The following is a 16,207-nucleotide window of genomic DNA, read 5'->3' on the forward strand; positions in this document are numbered from 1 at the left end:
GGATTCGAGGTCAATATTGCATATGCCGAAAAAATGGTAAAGGAGGGTTATAGCAATTGGTGCTGTCAATGAAACACTCTTGTATTTGGGAAGCAAACTTTCTTGTTGAGAACATATCTGATAGCTCAACGCGGCGTTTCTAGTTTACTATTATCATCTTCAACAATTGTTTGAAAGACAGGACGTTTAACGGGATTACCCATCAGCGTCCACAAACTCTCTCTAACGTAACATTTAACCATTTAATTAAGTAATAATATCAATAACCCAAATCTTGAACAATCGTAAGTCTTTTGCTGTAACAGGATTAAGCTGAGCATACTATTTTTGAGGTATTGGTGTGAATTGAGTAAATATGTGCCTTATAAATAATTTCGAGACATTTAAAGAAGTTCTATATAAGATAATCACGAAAAATATAATATTTTAATACTGTTAAATCTAGTTTAAGTCACTAATTACGAGTTTAGCCAAATTGCTTACTTAAACTTGATTTTAGAAAAGAAATAGAATTCCGCGAATCGTATGTGTCGCCTAATATTTGTTCTGGTAAATTACACCATGACCCTGACGTTTGACCCTACGCTTAACATGGAGGATTCATATGACGATGATCACAGTGTATAATAAATTTGAAGTTCAGAAATGCCCACATTTGTTTCAGTAACTGTCAACATGACCTTGACCTTCCAAACTCAATAGGGTTCATGATTCTACACCAAGTCGTTATTGATCGGCAACGCCCATTATTTTTCTAGTTTCACCATGACCTTGACCTTTGACCACAAAATCAATAGGGGATATCAAGCCTAAATACTTGACACATTTTTTTCAAGCGTTGTTGTTCGTATCGCAAGTGTGATGGCGACCCGACACAACAGACAACAAAGTAAACCGTATGTCAGCCATTTGTTCGCAGGCAACACAAAAATGTCTTTAAAACTCAAAACGTTTTATCCAGGTTAAAACTTGCGGACATTCAAGATAAGTTTCGGTATTTCCTGAGTTATGGCCCTTTTGTCAATATTAGACGAGCTTGAGCATTGATGTCGATTCCCTTTGATGGCTTATCACTTCGTTACAATGTTTATATGCATAATACATTGGATGTGAGTTTCGATAACTAGGCAGCTCCAACTTCCTTACTGCCTGTCCATTGTTATTATAGGGGAATGCCATTATGCAGTAAACCTTACACAAAACAAGAAATACAAGAGTGAAAATTTAACCATTTTATTCATCACCTGATTGTGCAGGTCAGGAAAATTACAGATTGTATCAAAAGGTTGCTATGGTATTGAAAGTGAAAAATAAATATCCATATCATAAAAACAATGTATGATGTAATAAACACAACAATATCAAAAACTTAACACATGTCACTAACAACAACATAGAAAATCATTTCATAATAAATATACCCAGTAACAAAAGACTTGTACAAAATTGCATTTGTTAGATTTGAATGTTTACTACAGCAGTGATAAAGTATGGCTTATGACGTCACAAAAGGAATGATTTAAAACAAATATCAACATTTACATTTTCTAATGAACGCACAACAGTTATGAGGCAATTTCAAACGAAAAAATCAACCAAACTCAATGCAAATGTGTGTGCATGATATACCGGTAAGAAATCAAGGATTTCTTAGTTTACTGATTAGTTATGAAAGAAGCGCAAATCAACCCAATGTGTGTGCATAATATTAGAAATAAAGGATTTCTTCAAAATGAATGTGGTCATGAATACCTGATTAATTGTGCACCTAATAACAAGGATATTAAAAAGCCATTTACAAATGATAATTTTCAATAAAGAAAAACAGGTCATCACATTTACAGAACATAAGATAAACCAACATACACATGTATATTAACTACAGGGTCCACATTCATAAATCTTTCTCAAGTCATTTCTAAATTTGAGTCAATTTCCTAAAATGTTCAAAAACATACTAAAAGAAAAGTTTAAGTGTTTCAACATTAAGTTTTGTATATTCAATAAAATGAACACAAATATAGTATTTAAGACATTATTAGGTTGTTATTTTATGAAACTAGTGAAAAACTTATCTTAAGAAAATGAGTAAGTTAGGAAGTGACTTGGGATGTTTTATGAATACAGACACTGGATTTTAATTGCTTTAAAAACACATAAAAATGATTCTACAGCATTGTAATTTCTCCTAAAGCGCAAGAAAAATACTACAGTTCCAGTTCTGAAGGCAAAACTGCATAACATTGTTATACAGTTTTGCCTTCAGAACTTGAACTGTTAAACAATATTACATTCAATCCTTGAACATATCTTGAACATCATGCAAGCTCCAGGTTTGTAACATATGTGCCTTGGAGACTCGCTTTGTGTTTTTTTCTAAATCCATTCACTCATGAATACATCAACTTGACATTTAGAACACATTTTTATCAACAATTTTGCTTTCACAATTTCATCCATATAATTTAAACATACCAGGTAGGAATAATCTGGATGTTAATATCTCAAATTCACTAACAAAACTTTGCATCCTAATGTTGGATGGCTTTCCTTAAATCAAATACCAAACTGGTTTTTTAATATAAAGAAATAAAAAAAGAAATACAACAAAGGTAGGTGTATGTTTACGTTTGTTTTATTTTTTTTCACTTGTCAATAAATAGTATAATGTATGTATAAAAACATGTATCCATATATTTGCATGTGAAAATACATTTTTTTTCGATTTTTACAATTTTTATTTTTTGTTGATTTTCAACAATTATATATTTTTTCTTTAATTTTATTGTATTTGATTTTTTGTTGATTTTCACATATGTAGTTTTTATTTGTTTTTATAAATTAATGAAATGTGATGAACATAATAAAATGTTAAACAGAAAAAAATCTATGATTTGAAGATCATTTTTGTTTTTCTTTATGTAATATCTCCTTTTTATAGATTTTAATATATATATTTTTTGTTTGATTTTCAACATTTTATTGTTAAGAACATTTTAAACATGTTAAAAAAAGGGTGAAAATATTACCAAACTCTACAGAGAATTTTTTTTATGTTCTCTCTTTTTATGTTGTCAAAAAACATAGATGTTAAAAAAAGACAAAGAAGAAAAGTCAGGAAAGTAATAGTTCATCATTACCCTGGAACTTTATTCAGTGTCATCTTTCCAGATCTTTATCCTACAATATTAACTCTATCAGTCTTGATCTTGTTCAGTCTAATTCACTTTGCCGTCATCTTCTGAATAAGCATGGCTTTCATGGTTTTCGCCATAGCCTCCAGCTCTACAATCTTCTTTCTCAGCGTTTCGTTCTTGTGCTCCAGTTCATCAGCTTCTTTGTCCATATCCTTGAATTTATTTTTCCTGATTTGTCTTGATCGTCTTGACGCCTCGTTGTTCTTATCCCGTCGTTCCCTGTACTTGTCCTTCCCCCGGCCGGAGGTTGAGACGTGTACAGGCGCAGAACGGCACTCAGACGCTGACGAATCAATGACCTCCACAGCTGTGGGGTCAAAGTCAGCAATCGTAGCCAGCTTCTGCTTCTTCCTGACGACGTAGTCATGATCGGCTTCAGCGACCTCGGGCCCGAGGTCCACTGGACCTTCATCGATCTTGACCGTGATAACGTCAACATCAGCATCATCACCCTCTGAGTACTCCACAAACTTGCGTTTCTTCAGAGCGTGTCCGACTGAAGGCGTTGGGATTTCCGTAATTGTGACAGCTGGCTCTGTGTCGAGATGGGAAGTAATTCCGGAGAAGTCGAGCTTCCCGTTCACGTCTCCCATGTTAACCGCGGATACAGCTGCCTGGTCAGAGTCCTATAAAAAGTATTATACTATTAAAAAAAATCCACAAATAAAAGCTTTGATTCTTTAACAAAGTCTTTATTCACAATTTCGATATCTTAAATTTCAATACATCTCTCTTTCAAACCTTGCAGGCTGTTATCAAACCCATCAAATTCAAAAGCAAGAACACAGTCAAGGGAGTTTATGCCATTTTAGACTGAAATTACGGTAGATAATGTATCAAGCTTATTTTTAGATTTTTAACATTGCTAATACTCTTAGATATATAATATTATAGTCTTTACATACCTGCATGTCTAAGAAGTTTGACAGGTCCAGGAAACTATCCAGGAAATCCCCCTCCATCATGTCGAGTGGCAGGAGCTCGCCTAGATCGGCCGACCCAGGTTCGAGCCCCGCATCCCCGGTTCCCAGTGCAAATCCGGTCCCCGGCTCCATGTCCCCGTACAGGAAGTGCTTCGAGGCCTTGCCAGCAACAGTCTCGTTGCCAGCCTGAACTGAAGGTAGAAATGGACATGACTGGTTAGAATATACCAGGAATAAATATAATAATCTGTAACCAGCCAAATAATAACCAAATAAACACTATTAAACTTAATGATGCATTTGAAATGTGTACTAAATTATTTCAAAATCTTAATTTAGAAACCACTACAGTCAGGATATGCAACGAACCATTTAAAATACTTTAGTGTCTTTCTATTTGATGTAATATAAACAATTCAATTAATTTCATCATCATTATTTCTCAATACTTTTATAATGATTATCATTTTTTTTTCAAATAAAACTAAAAAGTTTTGTGTGTATGTTGGTGTTGCATTGCAATTATATTACAGTATATTATATCCATATTTTGTCAAATTTCAGTAATCAATACCTAAGATGAACTCTTCAAGGCATTCAACGTTACCCCAACCGTAACCTGACCTCCGAAAGGAAAGGGTATCCACTCACTTAAAAATGCACAACGCGTTCCGCACTTAAAGCTTGTTTTCCTTTCGTTTCTACATGTTGTTTTGAGTTAATTCCTTAAATCAAACCATAATTTCTAACCATATACGAGATAGAATGTAGTCTACATTTTTATAAGTTACTCCATTTTCTATTTTGTTTTCATTATAATTTATTAAATAAAGAGCCACTTAGTTATACTATGGTGAATTACTGAATTAAAAGTAATGCTATCAGCACAAAGTCTATTTCACAACTGGTTGAAATGGCTTTCATCAGTACAATATCATTTGCTATGGAAGGTTCTACTATGAATATAGAAAATCCTAATACTAATTTCTATTTTTAGTAACATTAAGTATAGAGGATGATGAAATTGACTGAAATAATTGTTCACTCAACAAAACCATGAAGCCCTGGATATTTTATGTCCCTGACCCAGTTTTGAATACAGGCCAATAGACTTCGGTCAATTATCGGTCGCTGATAACAGTACATAATATTTACCATGTTGTAATGTATGTACAGTATGGTTTAAAGCTCAGAGGTTTCAACATTCATACTATATCAATGTTACCTACTAGATCAATATTACTACCATAGCCCATTTAATATAAATAGCATGCACTGAAAGTCTTTGTTTCCTTATAAAGCCTAAAAAAATGACAGTGGCAAATCTTTCAATCAATCATATTCAGTATTATAACTGTCTTGATTTTGCTACAAAATAAACCAAGAATAACTTCAACATTTAAACCATGTTTGTATTAAATTTCTAATCCTTGTATGCCACATATTTGTATTATAGCTTTGTACATGTAGTTTATTATACCATAAAACCACATAACTGATTACTTATTGCAAAATACCAAGATTTATAGGAGACATAAACTTGCAAACATATTTGTTTGGATAAATAGAATCACTCAATAGTATTTTTGTCACCTGACTATCAAAAGGTTACTGGTCAACAAAATCAAAACAGATGAAAACATGTACCTAAAAGTTATTGTATTATGTTTTAGCCTATTTTTGAATTGTTTCCGTTGGCACTTACAGAGTTAGTATGAAATTTATGGCTGAAATTTCATATAGATCAGTATTTAATGCAGGCACTGATTCCTGTAACCTTTCTGTTGTTGATATATTTGATTTTCATAAAGTTTCTTCACCATGGCAACAGAAAATAACCATGTACGTGACAGTATATGTCACCTAGCTATATGTACATATACATGTATGTAATAAGTGTTTATGCCTGCAAGACTGCATTTACAAACAGAACTTGTAGTTCCTCAGTCTTGTAGAAACCCTTTAAAATGAGTGCTTATAAAACTTACAGGTGTCAAATAGGCCACTGGTCTTCTGTACCGAATGTAGTGCATTCAAGGAGCCGAGTGGGGTCGTTAAGGTGTGACTTCCCCTCCTCGAACTCCTCTCCCTGCCCTCCCCCGATGTCCAAGTAGTCCACAAGTTCATCGAGGGTGTTCGGAACAATCTCCCCAGCTCCCGAGAGGCACTGAAATACCAATATCAAAGGTCAGTACATGAACTGCATGAGCTAAACCTACATAAATTGTGTGATAGTCATTTTGGTCAGGACGTGAATCTTAAAGAGCTGTTACGACACTGGTGTTAAGGACATCTTCAAAGTTTACAGTTGCCACAGTTCTACACATATGGGTATTAGGGTTGGGTGCACACTGACCATTTCAGCATTGTCAGAATTGGCCAATTATATGCTTTACAGAATAAACTGTATAAATTGTTGAATAAGACTGCAGATCAGATCACCATGAAAGAAAGATATTTAGCCCAGATAGTTTTGTTTTTTTACACACATCTTTTTAGCATAAATATATGAAATACTTTTGAACATATCGCAAACACACAAAAAGAATGCTGTACCTATCATACAAATTCTTTTAAAATTATCCCTTTATCATGTTAGTCTTGGACCAATATGAAATATCTTACTCCGAGGTTTAGTTTTAGAACCAATATTAAATAAAAGAAAGCCAGAATGGACCAGGCCAGGTTTGTCATTTCCCTTCCAGTATTGTTACCAAAAAAGAAACTGAGCAGGTATGACGCGTTTTTTTTTATACCTATTGCTTCAAATATCTGATTTTAAAACATCATTTTACTTTGAAAATGTGCCGTCTGGCAATGGGCCAAATTTCATATGTACATGTAGAATGACACACCCTGGTTTTATGAAAACTCACCAAAATTTCTTGTTCTCCAAGCATGTTAACAAAGTCGTGTAGCAGATCCGTGGTTGAGTGTTGGTCGGAAATGTTGATAGAATCAACAGTAGTCGTTGTAAGAATCTCTTGTTTTCTGCTCTTGATTTTCGCTCGGCTTTTTTGCCTCGCTCGACTTGTGTTGCCCCTTTGGCTGAAAAATTATCATTTTTATAATTTTGCAGACCATATTTTGCATCTAAATCAATTTGGGAGCTATTGCTGAATAGTTTACAATCGTTTGAGACAGTTGCCATGTTCGGTGATTGCATTAAATTGTGTAAAAAAGATTTACCTGGTTCGAAAGTCCTTTCCTGCTGTCTACATTCAGTCTAATGATAAAAATTTCACATGGCGGCTATGATATTGTGCAATCTTGTTACTAATAATAAAGTTTACGAAACCTATCCAAAAATACGGGCAAATCATAACAAGGAATTGTGACATCATTTCAAGAATAGCTTTCCGAAATCCAATCATGTTCCTTCTTATTGACATGTTTTCTTAAAATATCTTGTCAGAAATACGTCATTTTCAACCAATGAATATAGCAAAGAATTTCATTCGGAGCATCTCGGACACATTTGTAAGGCCGAGGTCCGAGGTGTTCCTAATGACTAAATTTGCCCGTGGTCGCTAACAACATGTCGGAAATTCCCGAAATTATCAGACTAGAACGGCATTCGGAACTCCTCGGCCATTTTTATCAAAAATGGCCGAGGAGCTCCGAATGACTAGAACGAATTACGGACACTACGGACCATGGACATTACGGACCAGACATTACGGACCAGATTTAGGGACACTACGGACCAGATTTAGGGACATTACGGACCATGTTCGGAATCTTACGGACCATGATTTAAACATTTTTTTTTTAATTATTCACTCATTAGTTTTTAATTTGTTAATAAATACTTGAATATGAGTGCTCAGTATGACGTTATATCTTCCATATAACTGTGAAAAATCCCGTGAAGTTCGAATAGATCAATGGTTCAATATAAAATCTTGTGAAATTCCAAAAGGTGTTAAAGACCTATGTATTTATAAATAAAAATTTATTAAATCAGTTAAAAGCAACAGAAGAAATATTTTCCAAAACAGTTTATTTCCCAAAATAAATCGAGCAGAAATATTTTCCAAAACAGTTTATTCCCCAAAATATATCGAGCACATATAAGAACATATCAATGTTTGTTGCAATTCTTGCAAACTGATGTTTAAAACTGGCAATTTCTGTTGCCTTAATTAGTGTTTATTAGTTATAATTGTACCCGTAATTATCGGCGGTATATTACAAAAGAAACAAACATTATACTGACAACTTTTAATTGGCAATCATAAATGTGTGAAAACCCATTGTGACTGCGCACTTTCACTGAACCTTTCAATTAAAACAGATGAAACGGAAAACAAACAAATATGACGATCCAAAGTTTATTTCAGAAAGCAATCGATCACCTATGAAAACATTAATATTCACATTTACAATTATAAGATAAACACATATTTCGTTCGTTATTATTCACATTATTATAATATTTTATTAAAAATACATTAATGTTTAACATTGGAATTTCATGGGATTTTTCAGTTACATTAAAGATAATTGTGGTACTGAGCAATTATATTAAAGTATTTATTAACAAATTTAAGACCAATGAGCGAATCAATTAAAAAAAAAATGTTTAAAAACATTATAAATCATGGTCCGTAAGTTTTTTAAGATGGTCCGTAATGTCCCTAAATCTGGTCCGTAATGTCTGGTCCGTAATGTCCATGGTCCGTAGTGTCCGTGACCCTCTAGAACGGATTTCCGGAAACTTCCGAAGAAGCTAAATTTACAACGAAATATTTTTTGCGATCTTAAAACACGAGAATCTCGACCTGCATTTCGAAATTATTTCCAGTGTTTAAACCAGTTTTGAGGTAAAGACTATGTAATAAGGACATACAAATTCTTTTCTTCGTATGCAATTTGCATTGTATTCCTAAGGGTCCATGTGAACTGTGGAGTAAAAGTGAAGGAAGTTGAGTAACTTGTTGAACTGGTTGGTTTCACTCAAAGATTTCAAGCTACACTCATCCAAATGTTAATTTTGATTTCTATGCTTTTAACTTTATTTTTTCTACACTATTAGTATCAGGGGCTACCAGACAAATCGGCCCCTTACCAAATCGGCCGCTAGCTCAAACGGGTCATGGACACTACAGACCATGGACACTACAGACCATGGACATTACGGACCAGATTTAGGGACACTACGGACCAGATTTAGGGACATTACGGACCATCTTCAGAAACTTACGGACCATCATTTATAATGTTTTTAAACATTTGTTTTTTTTTAATTTATTCACTCATTGGTCTTAAACAATCCGACTGGTAGGTTACAGTTCCATTTATCATTTTGGCTCAGATTTAGTAGAAAATAAGATAAAAGTTTGGGAAAACCGCATAAAACACTTAAGTTTTGTTTAAATATAACAGGTACGGGTATCTGTGAACAAATATATTAATGATTTTAAAAGATATGGGAACGAAAAGAAAATGATAGGTTGCAGCTCCGATTTTTACAAAGATAGGTTGCAGTTGCATATACTGGGCAGTTGCCTAATTCCGGATCAATTTTGAAGTTTTCTTAAAATACTCTCGGATTTACTGAAGTATAGGCTTCTGTCTTGACTGCGAATTCTTTGATTTTTGATTTAGTGTCCAAACCAAAAGTATAACCTTTAACTTTTTTACTTACGTTTGAACAAGATCACATAATTGTTATAAATGCATAGCTCTTTAACACCTTTTGGAATTTTACAAGATTTTATATTGAACCATTGATCTATTCGAACTTCACGGGATTTTTCACAGTTTTATGGAAGATATAACGTCATACTCAGCACTCATATTCAAGTAATTATTAACAAATTAAAAACTAATGAGTGATTAATTTAAAAAGAAATATGTTTAAATCATGGTCCGTAAGATTCCGAAGATGGTCCGTAATGTCCCTAAATCTGGTCCGTAGTGTCCCTAAATCTGGTCCGTAATGTCTGGTCCGTAATGTCCATGGTCCGTAGTGTCCGTAATTCGCTCAAACGATTACCTTTTCGGCCCCTTACCAAATCGTCCCCATCCCGTAGACGTTTCGGCCCCTGATTACCGAGACATTTCGGCCCTTATTTTTATTTTGATTTTTTATTTCTAAATATAAGTAAAAAACATGTAATTTTTTTTTTTTAATAGACAAAGCTATATACATGCATACAAAGGTATAGATAAAAATAGATTTAAAGAAAATATCTGTACACTTGAAAACATGTAAAGATTTATTCACGAGATATTTTTATAAAACGAAATAGAGTTGAAGAAGAATTGTTTAAACTTCATTTTTTTTAAATAATCTTTAAATATTATACATAACTATGTTGCTAATTTTATGTATAATGACATGTCCATTGTCTAACATCAGTCTTGACCAAACACCTATCGCCCGCCATAGATGGCACCAACATTTTTCAGGAACTCCTCGCAGTTGACCTCATGCGAATCGTATGAGTCCCACTCATCCATGATCCTGGCGTCGATGTATCTGTAACGCTCTCGACGCTGACGGCCAAGGGCTGCCTCCGACACCAGTTGATGTGTTACCTTCACCATCTTTGATTCCCTCAGCAGCAGACTCAGCAAAACGTAAAACTGCAGGGTTGACCGACCGGCAGAAAAGTTCAAACGACGATGCCAGCCTGAAATTACATAGTCATAACACAATTAAAATTAAAACATAAATGAATTTTTATTTTACGGGGAATATAATAAATAAATATTTACAACAGTTTTGTATTTACCTTCGGTGTCATTGTTGGTTCGTATCGTCTGTCGGTAGACAGACCACTCAGTGGTGCTCCAGAGGGAGCTCTCCATCCACTGATCCTCAACGTATGTGAAAAGTTCTTTCATCTGGTTCAAACTCGCCTCTGCCCGGTCTTTAAGCTTGATGAAGGCGCGCTCTATGTGTTATCCTGGAAGGAATGGAAGCGCCAACAGCTTCCTGATGAGCTGGTGGGCTCCCTCTCTCCGCTCATGAAAAACGGAGCGGAGGGCCTGCCATTGACCTGAAAGGAAACATTGTACGATCAATCTAATTTTTTACATAGTTTATATATTGTGATATTCAATTTTACCATGATGAATTGTTATTTTTGTCATTTTGCTATATCCTTACCTGCTTCAAAATCTTATTAACTACAATTTAATAATAAATTAACAAACACATGGTAAGACATAAGTTATACATTTTATGAATTTCAGTAAGTTATATTCAAATCAGGTAAGGATGAAAAAAACTATTATTAATCTTATATTGAATATGTATGCAAAACATACTGGCGTAAAAGGTGTTTTTAGACAGACGGTCTTATGGCGAATTGCCACATTCCACAGAGGTATCAGGCGTTGGAATTGTGACACTTTGTGTTTACAAGCTTATATAAATACGTCTACAAGGTTTGTTCCGACTTTCCCAACCGCTAATTCTCACACTTAATACCAATTATCTCTTCGCACCTCAAACAGAATATTATTTCACCCTTTTATAACAGATGAATTGTTTTACTCTTTTTAAAATGCATATTTGTTGTAGAATATCTGTAGAACTATCAAGTTGTCACTTTTTTGCAATTCATGTCTATAAAACAAACATTATTTCCTAATTATTTATAGATAAAACACTAATTGTCAAAAATAATAATTAATATTCTGGAGCAATAGTATACCACATGCATAACAAATTATTGGTTGAAACGTAAAGGCATTTTAAAAAAAAAACGTGCTTAAGCATAAAACACATATATGTACGTATGGCATGTGGCAATAATAACATAAGTTCTATTCTATCATAAGTTTGATAAAAAATATTGTGAGAATGTTATCGATATTAAGGTATAATACAACATCACATTTACATTTATAAGACGACCTACAATGTTTTTCTTTATACTCAAGATAAAAAATAAAATAAAATTAAGGGGCCGAAATGTCTCTGTTGAAAATCACTAAGGGGCCGAAACGTCTCGAGTCATTTTAATTAAGGGGACGAAATGGCAGGGCCGAAACATCTTAGGGGCCGATTTGGTAGTAGGCCGATTTGGTAAGGGGCCGATTTGTCTTGCTCCCGTATCAGGGGCGTACCTAGGCATACTCCAGTACGCCCAGGCCTACAAATGAATTAAGGTTCCCGCAAAATGGCCAGTAAAAACGTCAGGGTCAGGGACACTACGGACCATGGACATTACGGACCAGACATTATGGACCAGATTAAGGGACACTACGGACCAGATTTAGGGACATTACGGACCATCTTCAGAAACTTACGGACCATCATTCATGTTTTTTTTTAAATTAATCACTCAATGGTCTTAAATTTGTTGATAAATACTTGAATATTAGTGCTCAGTATGACAATTATCTTTAATGTAACTGAAAAATCCCATGATATTCCAATGTTAAACATCAATGTATTTTTAATAAAATATTATAACAATTTGAATAATAATGAACGAAATATGTGTTTATCTTATAATTGTAGATGTGAATATTATTGTTTTCATATGTGATCGATTGCTTTCTGAAATAAACTTTGGATCGTCATATTTGTTTGTTTTCCGTTTCATCTGTTTTAATTGAAAGGTTCAGTGAAAGTGTACCGTCACAATGGGTTTTCTCACTTTTATGATTGCCAATTAAAGGTTGTCAGTATAATGTTTGTTTCTTTTGTAAAATACCGCCGATAATTACGGGTACAATTATAACTAATAAACACTAATTAAGGCAACAGAAATTGCCTGTTTTAAACATCAGTAAATGCAAGAATTGCAGCAAACACACATCGTTTATTTAATATAAAGCAAGAGTTGAGGTTTACATCCTCACAATTTCCCCTGCCACAAAACTGAATAGATCTATAAGTATGCCTTGCACTCGTTGTATCCACTGTTCTAGAGGTGTTTATGCAAACCACCGCGCCGTGGAATGCGACATGTGAACGTTGGCAGCATCCACGCTGTGGTACAGGTATAACCATTGCCCAGTATGATGCCACGAACCTGGATGGTACCGTCTTCGGCCACTCTATCCGTACCAACAACGATGTCGAGGGTTGGCACGCGAGGCTCAATCGACTGGCAAAAAAGGGAAACTTGCCTTTCTACCTGCTGGTTGAACTCTTGTACAGAGAGGCGCATGAAATACCAATTATGTGCAAGCTGGTTACGGAAAGGAAACTGTGCCGCTACCAACGCATGACTTCAACCTTGACACAAGGCCGGCTCATAAAGCTTTGGGCGGAGTATTCTGCCAACGAGATGACTACAAGCAGTCTGCTCAAAGCATGTGCAAGACTTTATGGGCCTGTTTAGATCTGTTGTGCTGTTTATTCGTGATTCATGTAAACACTGATATGTTCTTATACATGCTCGATTTATTTTGGGAAATAAACTGTTTTGGAAAATATTTCTTCTGTTGCTTTTAACTGATTTAACTGCCGATCTTTCAAATTTCGTTCATTATTTTTCACATAATTGTTATAAATGCATAGGTCTTTAACACCTTTTGGAATTTCACAAGATTTTATATTGAACCATTGATCTATTCGAACTTCACGGGATTTTTCACAGTTTTATGGAAGATATAACGTCATACTGAGCACTCATATTCAAGTATTTATTAACAAATTAAAAACTAATGAGTGAATAATTATAAAAAAAATGTTTAAATCATGGTCCGTAAGATTCCGAAGATGGTCCGTAATGTCCCTAAATCTGGAATGTCCCTAAATCTCGTCCGTAGTGTCCCTAAATCTGGTCCGTAATGTCTGGTCCGTAATGTCCATGGTCCGTAGTGTCCGTAATTCAAACGACAGGGGATATCGGTCCAACCCCATATATCACATTGGGACCAGAATATAGAAATACCTTTACCTTTTTTCACCTTCAGGTACGCCCCTGAGTATTAACATTTTATGGTTACTTTTAATGGAAAGGGAAAGAAAGAGCGTATGGTGCTCTAAATGGCTGACAGTACAACATGTGCTCGTCACATTTCCTGGATACAGTAATATTTTTTTTTATAATTTTTAATATTTTTCATGAAAAAAAGTTCAATAAATATAAGGTGAACATGTTAAAAAATTCATCAATTCTAAACGGACCTAATCAATAGAACATAGTTCCTAAAATAATGAAAATAATCTAATAATTTTTACACATCTGATAAGGTAAGATTCCCATCTAAAAGAAAAATATTACTTTTATGCTAGTTACGGTAGATTGACCTTTAAGGCATCCATTACTCCTCCCTCTTTCACCTTTTTGGACCAGGAATCCCCTCAACTTGGATGTACTGACCTGTGCAGGTTCCTTTACCAACTGACAGTCCCGTTACCAGCCGAATAACATCGGTGTGACTAAAATACTTCTGACACCAATCAAAGATATAACTTAATTTTTCCAGACCACTAGCCAGCTGGGCTCATAGCTTTTTAAATTAACGTGCCCAGTATCAAACCCACGAGCCCAACATTTTGTATACACATTTTATTTACATCCATTAAAGTCACTGACTCACCCATTGTTTATTACAAGGGAATGACAGGTTCAAAACATTACAAATAACTTGTCATAGGCAGCTTTTTTAAGGTTCCCAAATGTTTGCTTCCTCACAATTTTCAAAAGGCTTTTCTTTACCTTTTGGAATAGCAAGGGACCTTTCATGTGTATCACTAGTTTCATGTTTTAAACAAACCAAACTATGATCTGTATTAGACGTCCATGGGCGGTAGTTTGCCAATTAAAGGGAGTATTTAAACACTGGCCGTTTATTTTTTCATATCCTTCAAAATGCTTTTTTATTCGGCCTTGCAAACTTCGTAATGCAGTCAAGATATTTCCTCAAGTCTACATGGGCGTGGCCATATTGGATTTTTTGGATGCGTGATTGGCATCATAATTATCCTATTTCCGGGAGCCCGGAACCCATTTGCATGAGGTATTTCTCGGCGACAGGGAGCATATTATTCGAACCCCTATGAAAAAATCGGACCCACCACTCGGGCGAACTTCTTTTGAATTTCAGTCGCCCAGATCGGGAATAGGTCGCCATTGGCAAGTGTGCAAGTGCTAAGTTATATCCCTGAATTAAGTGAAAGAAATAATGACACCTGAATGGGGGCTTGAACAGAACCCCGTACCTTATGAACAGAACCCCATACCTTGAACAGAACCCCATACCTTGAACAGAACCCCATACCTTGAACAGAACCCCATACCTTATGAACAGAACCCCATACCTTGAACAGAACCCCATACCTTGAACAGAACCCCATACCTTATGAACAGAACCCCATACCTTATGAACAAAACCCCATACCTTGAACAGAACCCCATACCCTGAACAGAACCCCTTACTTATGAACAGAACCCCATACCTTGAACAGAACCCCATGCCTTATGAACAGAACCCCATACCTTATGAACAGAACCCCATACCTTGAACAGAACCCCATACCTTATGAACAGAACCCCATACCTTATGAACAGAACCCCATACCTTATGAACAGAACCCCATACCTTGAACAGAACCCCATACCATATGAACAGAACCCATACTTTGAACAGAACCCCATACCTTATGAACAGAACCCCATACCTTGAACAGAACCCCATACCTTATGAACAGAACCCCATACCTTGAACAGAACCCCATACCTTGAACAGAACCCCATACCTTGAACAGAACCCCATACCTTATGAACAGAACCCCATACCTTATGAACAAAACCCCATACCTTGAACAGAACCCCATACCCTGAACAGAACCCCTTACTTATGAACAGAACCCCATACCTTGAACAGAACCCCATGCCTTATGAACAGAACCCCATACCTTATGAACAGAACCCCATACCTTGAACAGAACCCCATACCTTGAACAGAACCCCATACCTTATGAACAGAACCCCATACCTTATGAACAGAACCCCATACCTTATGAACAGAACCCCATACCTTGAACAGAACCCCATACCTTATGAACAGAACCCATACTTTGAACAGAACCCCATACCTTATGAACAGAACCCCATACCTTGAACAGAACCCCATACCTTATGAACAGAACCCCATACCTTGTAACCA

At 35.3% G+C, this 16,207-nt stretch overlaps 3 protein-coding genes across 4 annotated transcripts in view; 1 reads left to right on the top strand and 2 right to left on the bottom strand.

Moving 5' to 3' along the window:
- Window positions 1-1,217: 1,217 nt before the first annotated feature.
- On the bottom strand, window positions 1,218-7,408 carry LOC128234666 (uncharacterized). Its single transcript, XM_052949039.1, has 5 exons — window positions 7,310-7,408; window positions 6,997-7,168; window positions 6,109-6,287; window positions 4,103-4,311; window positions 1,218-3,823 (listed from the first exon to the last, which is right to left on the bottom strand). The coding sequence occupies exons 3-5, from the start codon at window positions 6,245-6,247 to the stop codon at window positions 3,224-3,226; spliced, it is 948 nt and encodes a 315-aa protein (XP_052804999.1). The 5' UTR covers window positions 6,248-6,287; window positions 6,997-7,168; window positions 7,310-7,408; the 3' UTR covers window positions 1,218-3,223.
- Window positions 7,079-10,975, bottom strand: LOC128234373 (uncharacterized). The gene is made up of 3 exons (XM_052948580.1): window positions 10,864-10,975; window positions 10,529-10,761; window positions 7,079-7,168 (listed from the first exon to the last, which is right to left on the bottom strand). The coding sequence occupies exons 1-3, from the start codon at window positions 10,973-10,975 to the stop codon at window positions 7,079-7,081; spliced, it is 435 nt and encodes a 144-aa protein (XP_052804540.1).
- The window catches only part of LOC128233747 (allantoicase-like), a 28,367-nt gene continuing 20,994 nt past the window's right edge, over window positions 8,835-16,207 (top strand). The window contains exon 1 of one of the 2 annotated variants that reach the window (XM_052947572.1): window positions 8,835-8,946. The gene's annotated coding sequence lies outside the window, so the exon portion shown is untranslated. Of the gene's footprint in view, window positions 8,947-8,968; window positions 9,069-16,207 lie in introns of those variants that run through there. The other variant, XM_052947573.1, reaches the window with a different exon arrangement.

The sequence above is a fragment of the Mya arenaria genome, chromosome 5 (genome assembly GCF_026914265.1).
Source record: "Mya arenaria isolate MELC-2E11 chromosome 5, ASM2691426v1".
NCBI lineage: Eukaryota > Metazoa > Mollusca > Bivalvia > Myida > Myidae > Mya > Mya arenaria.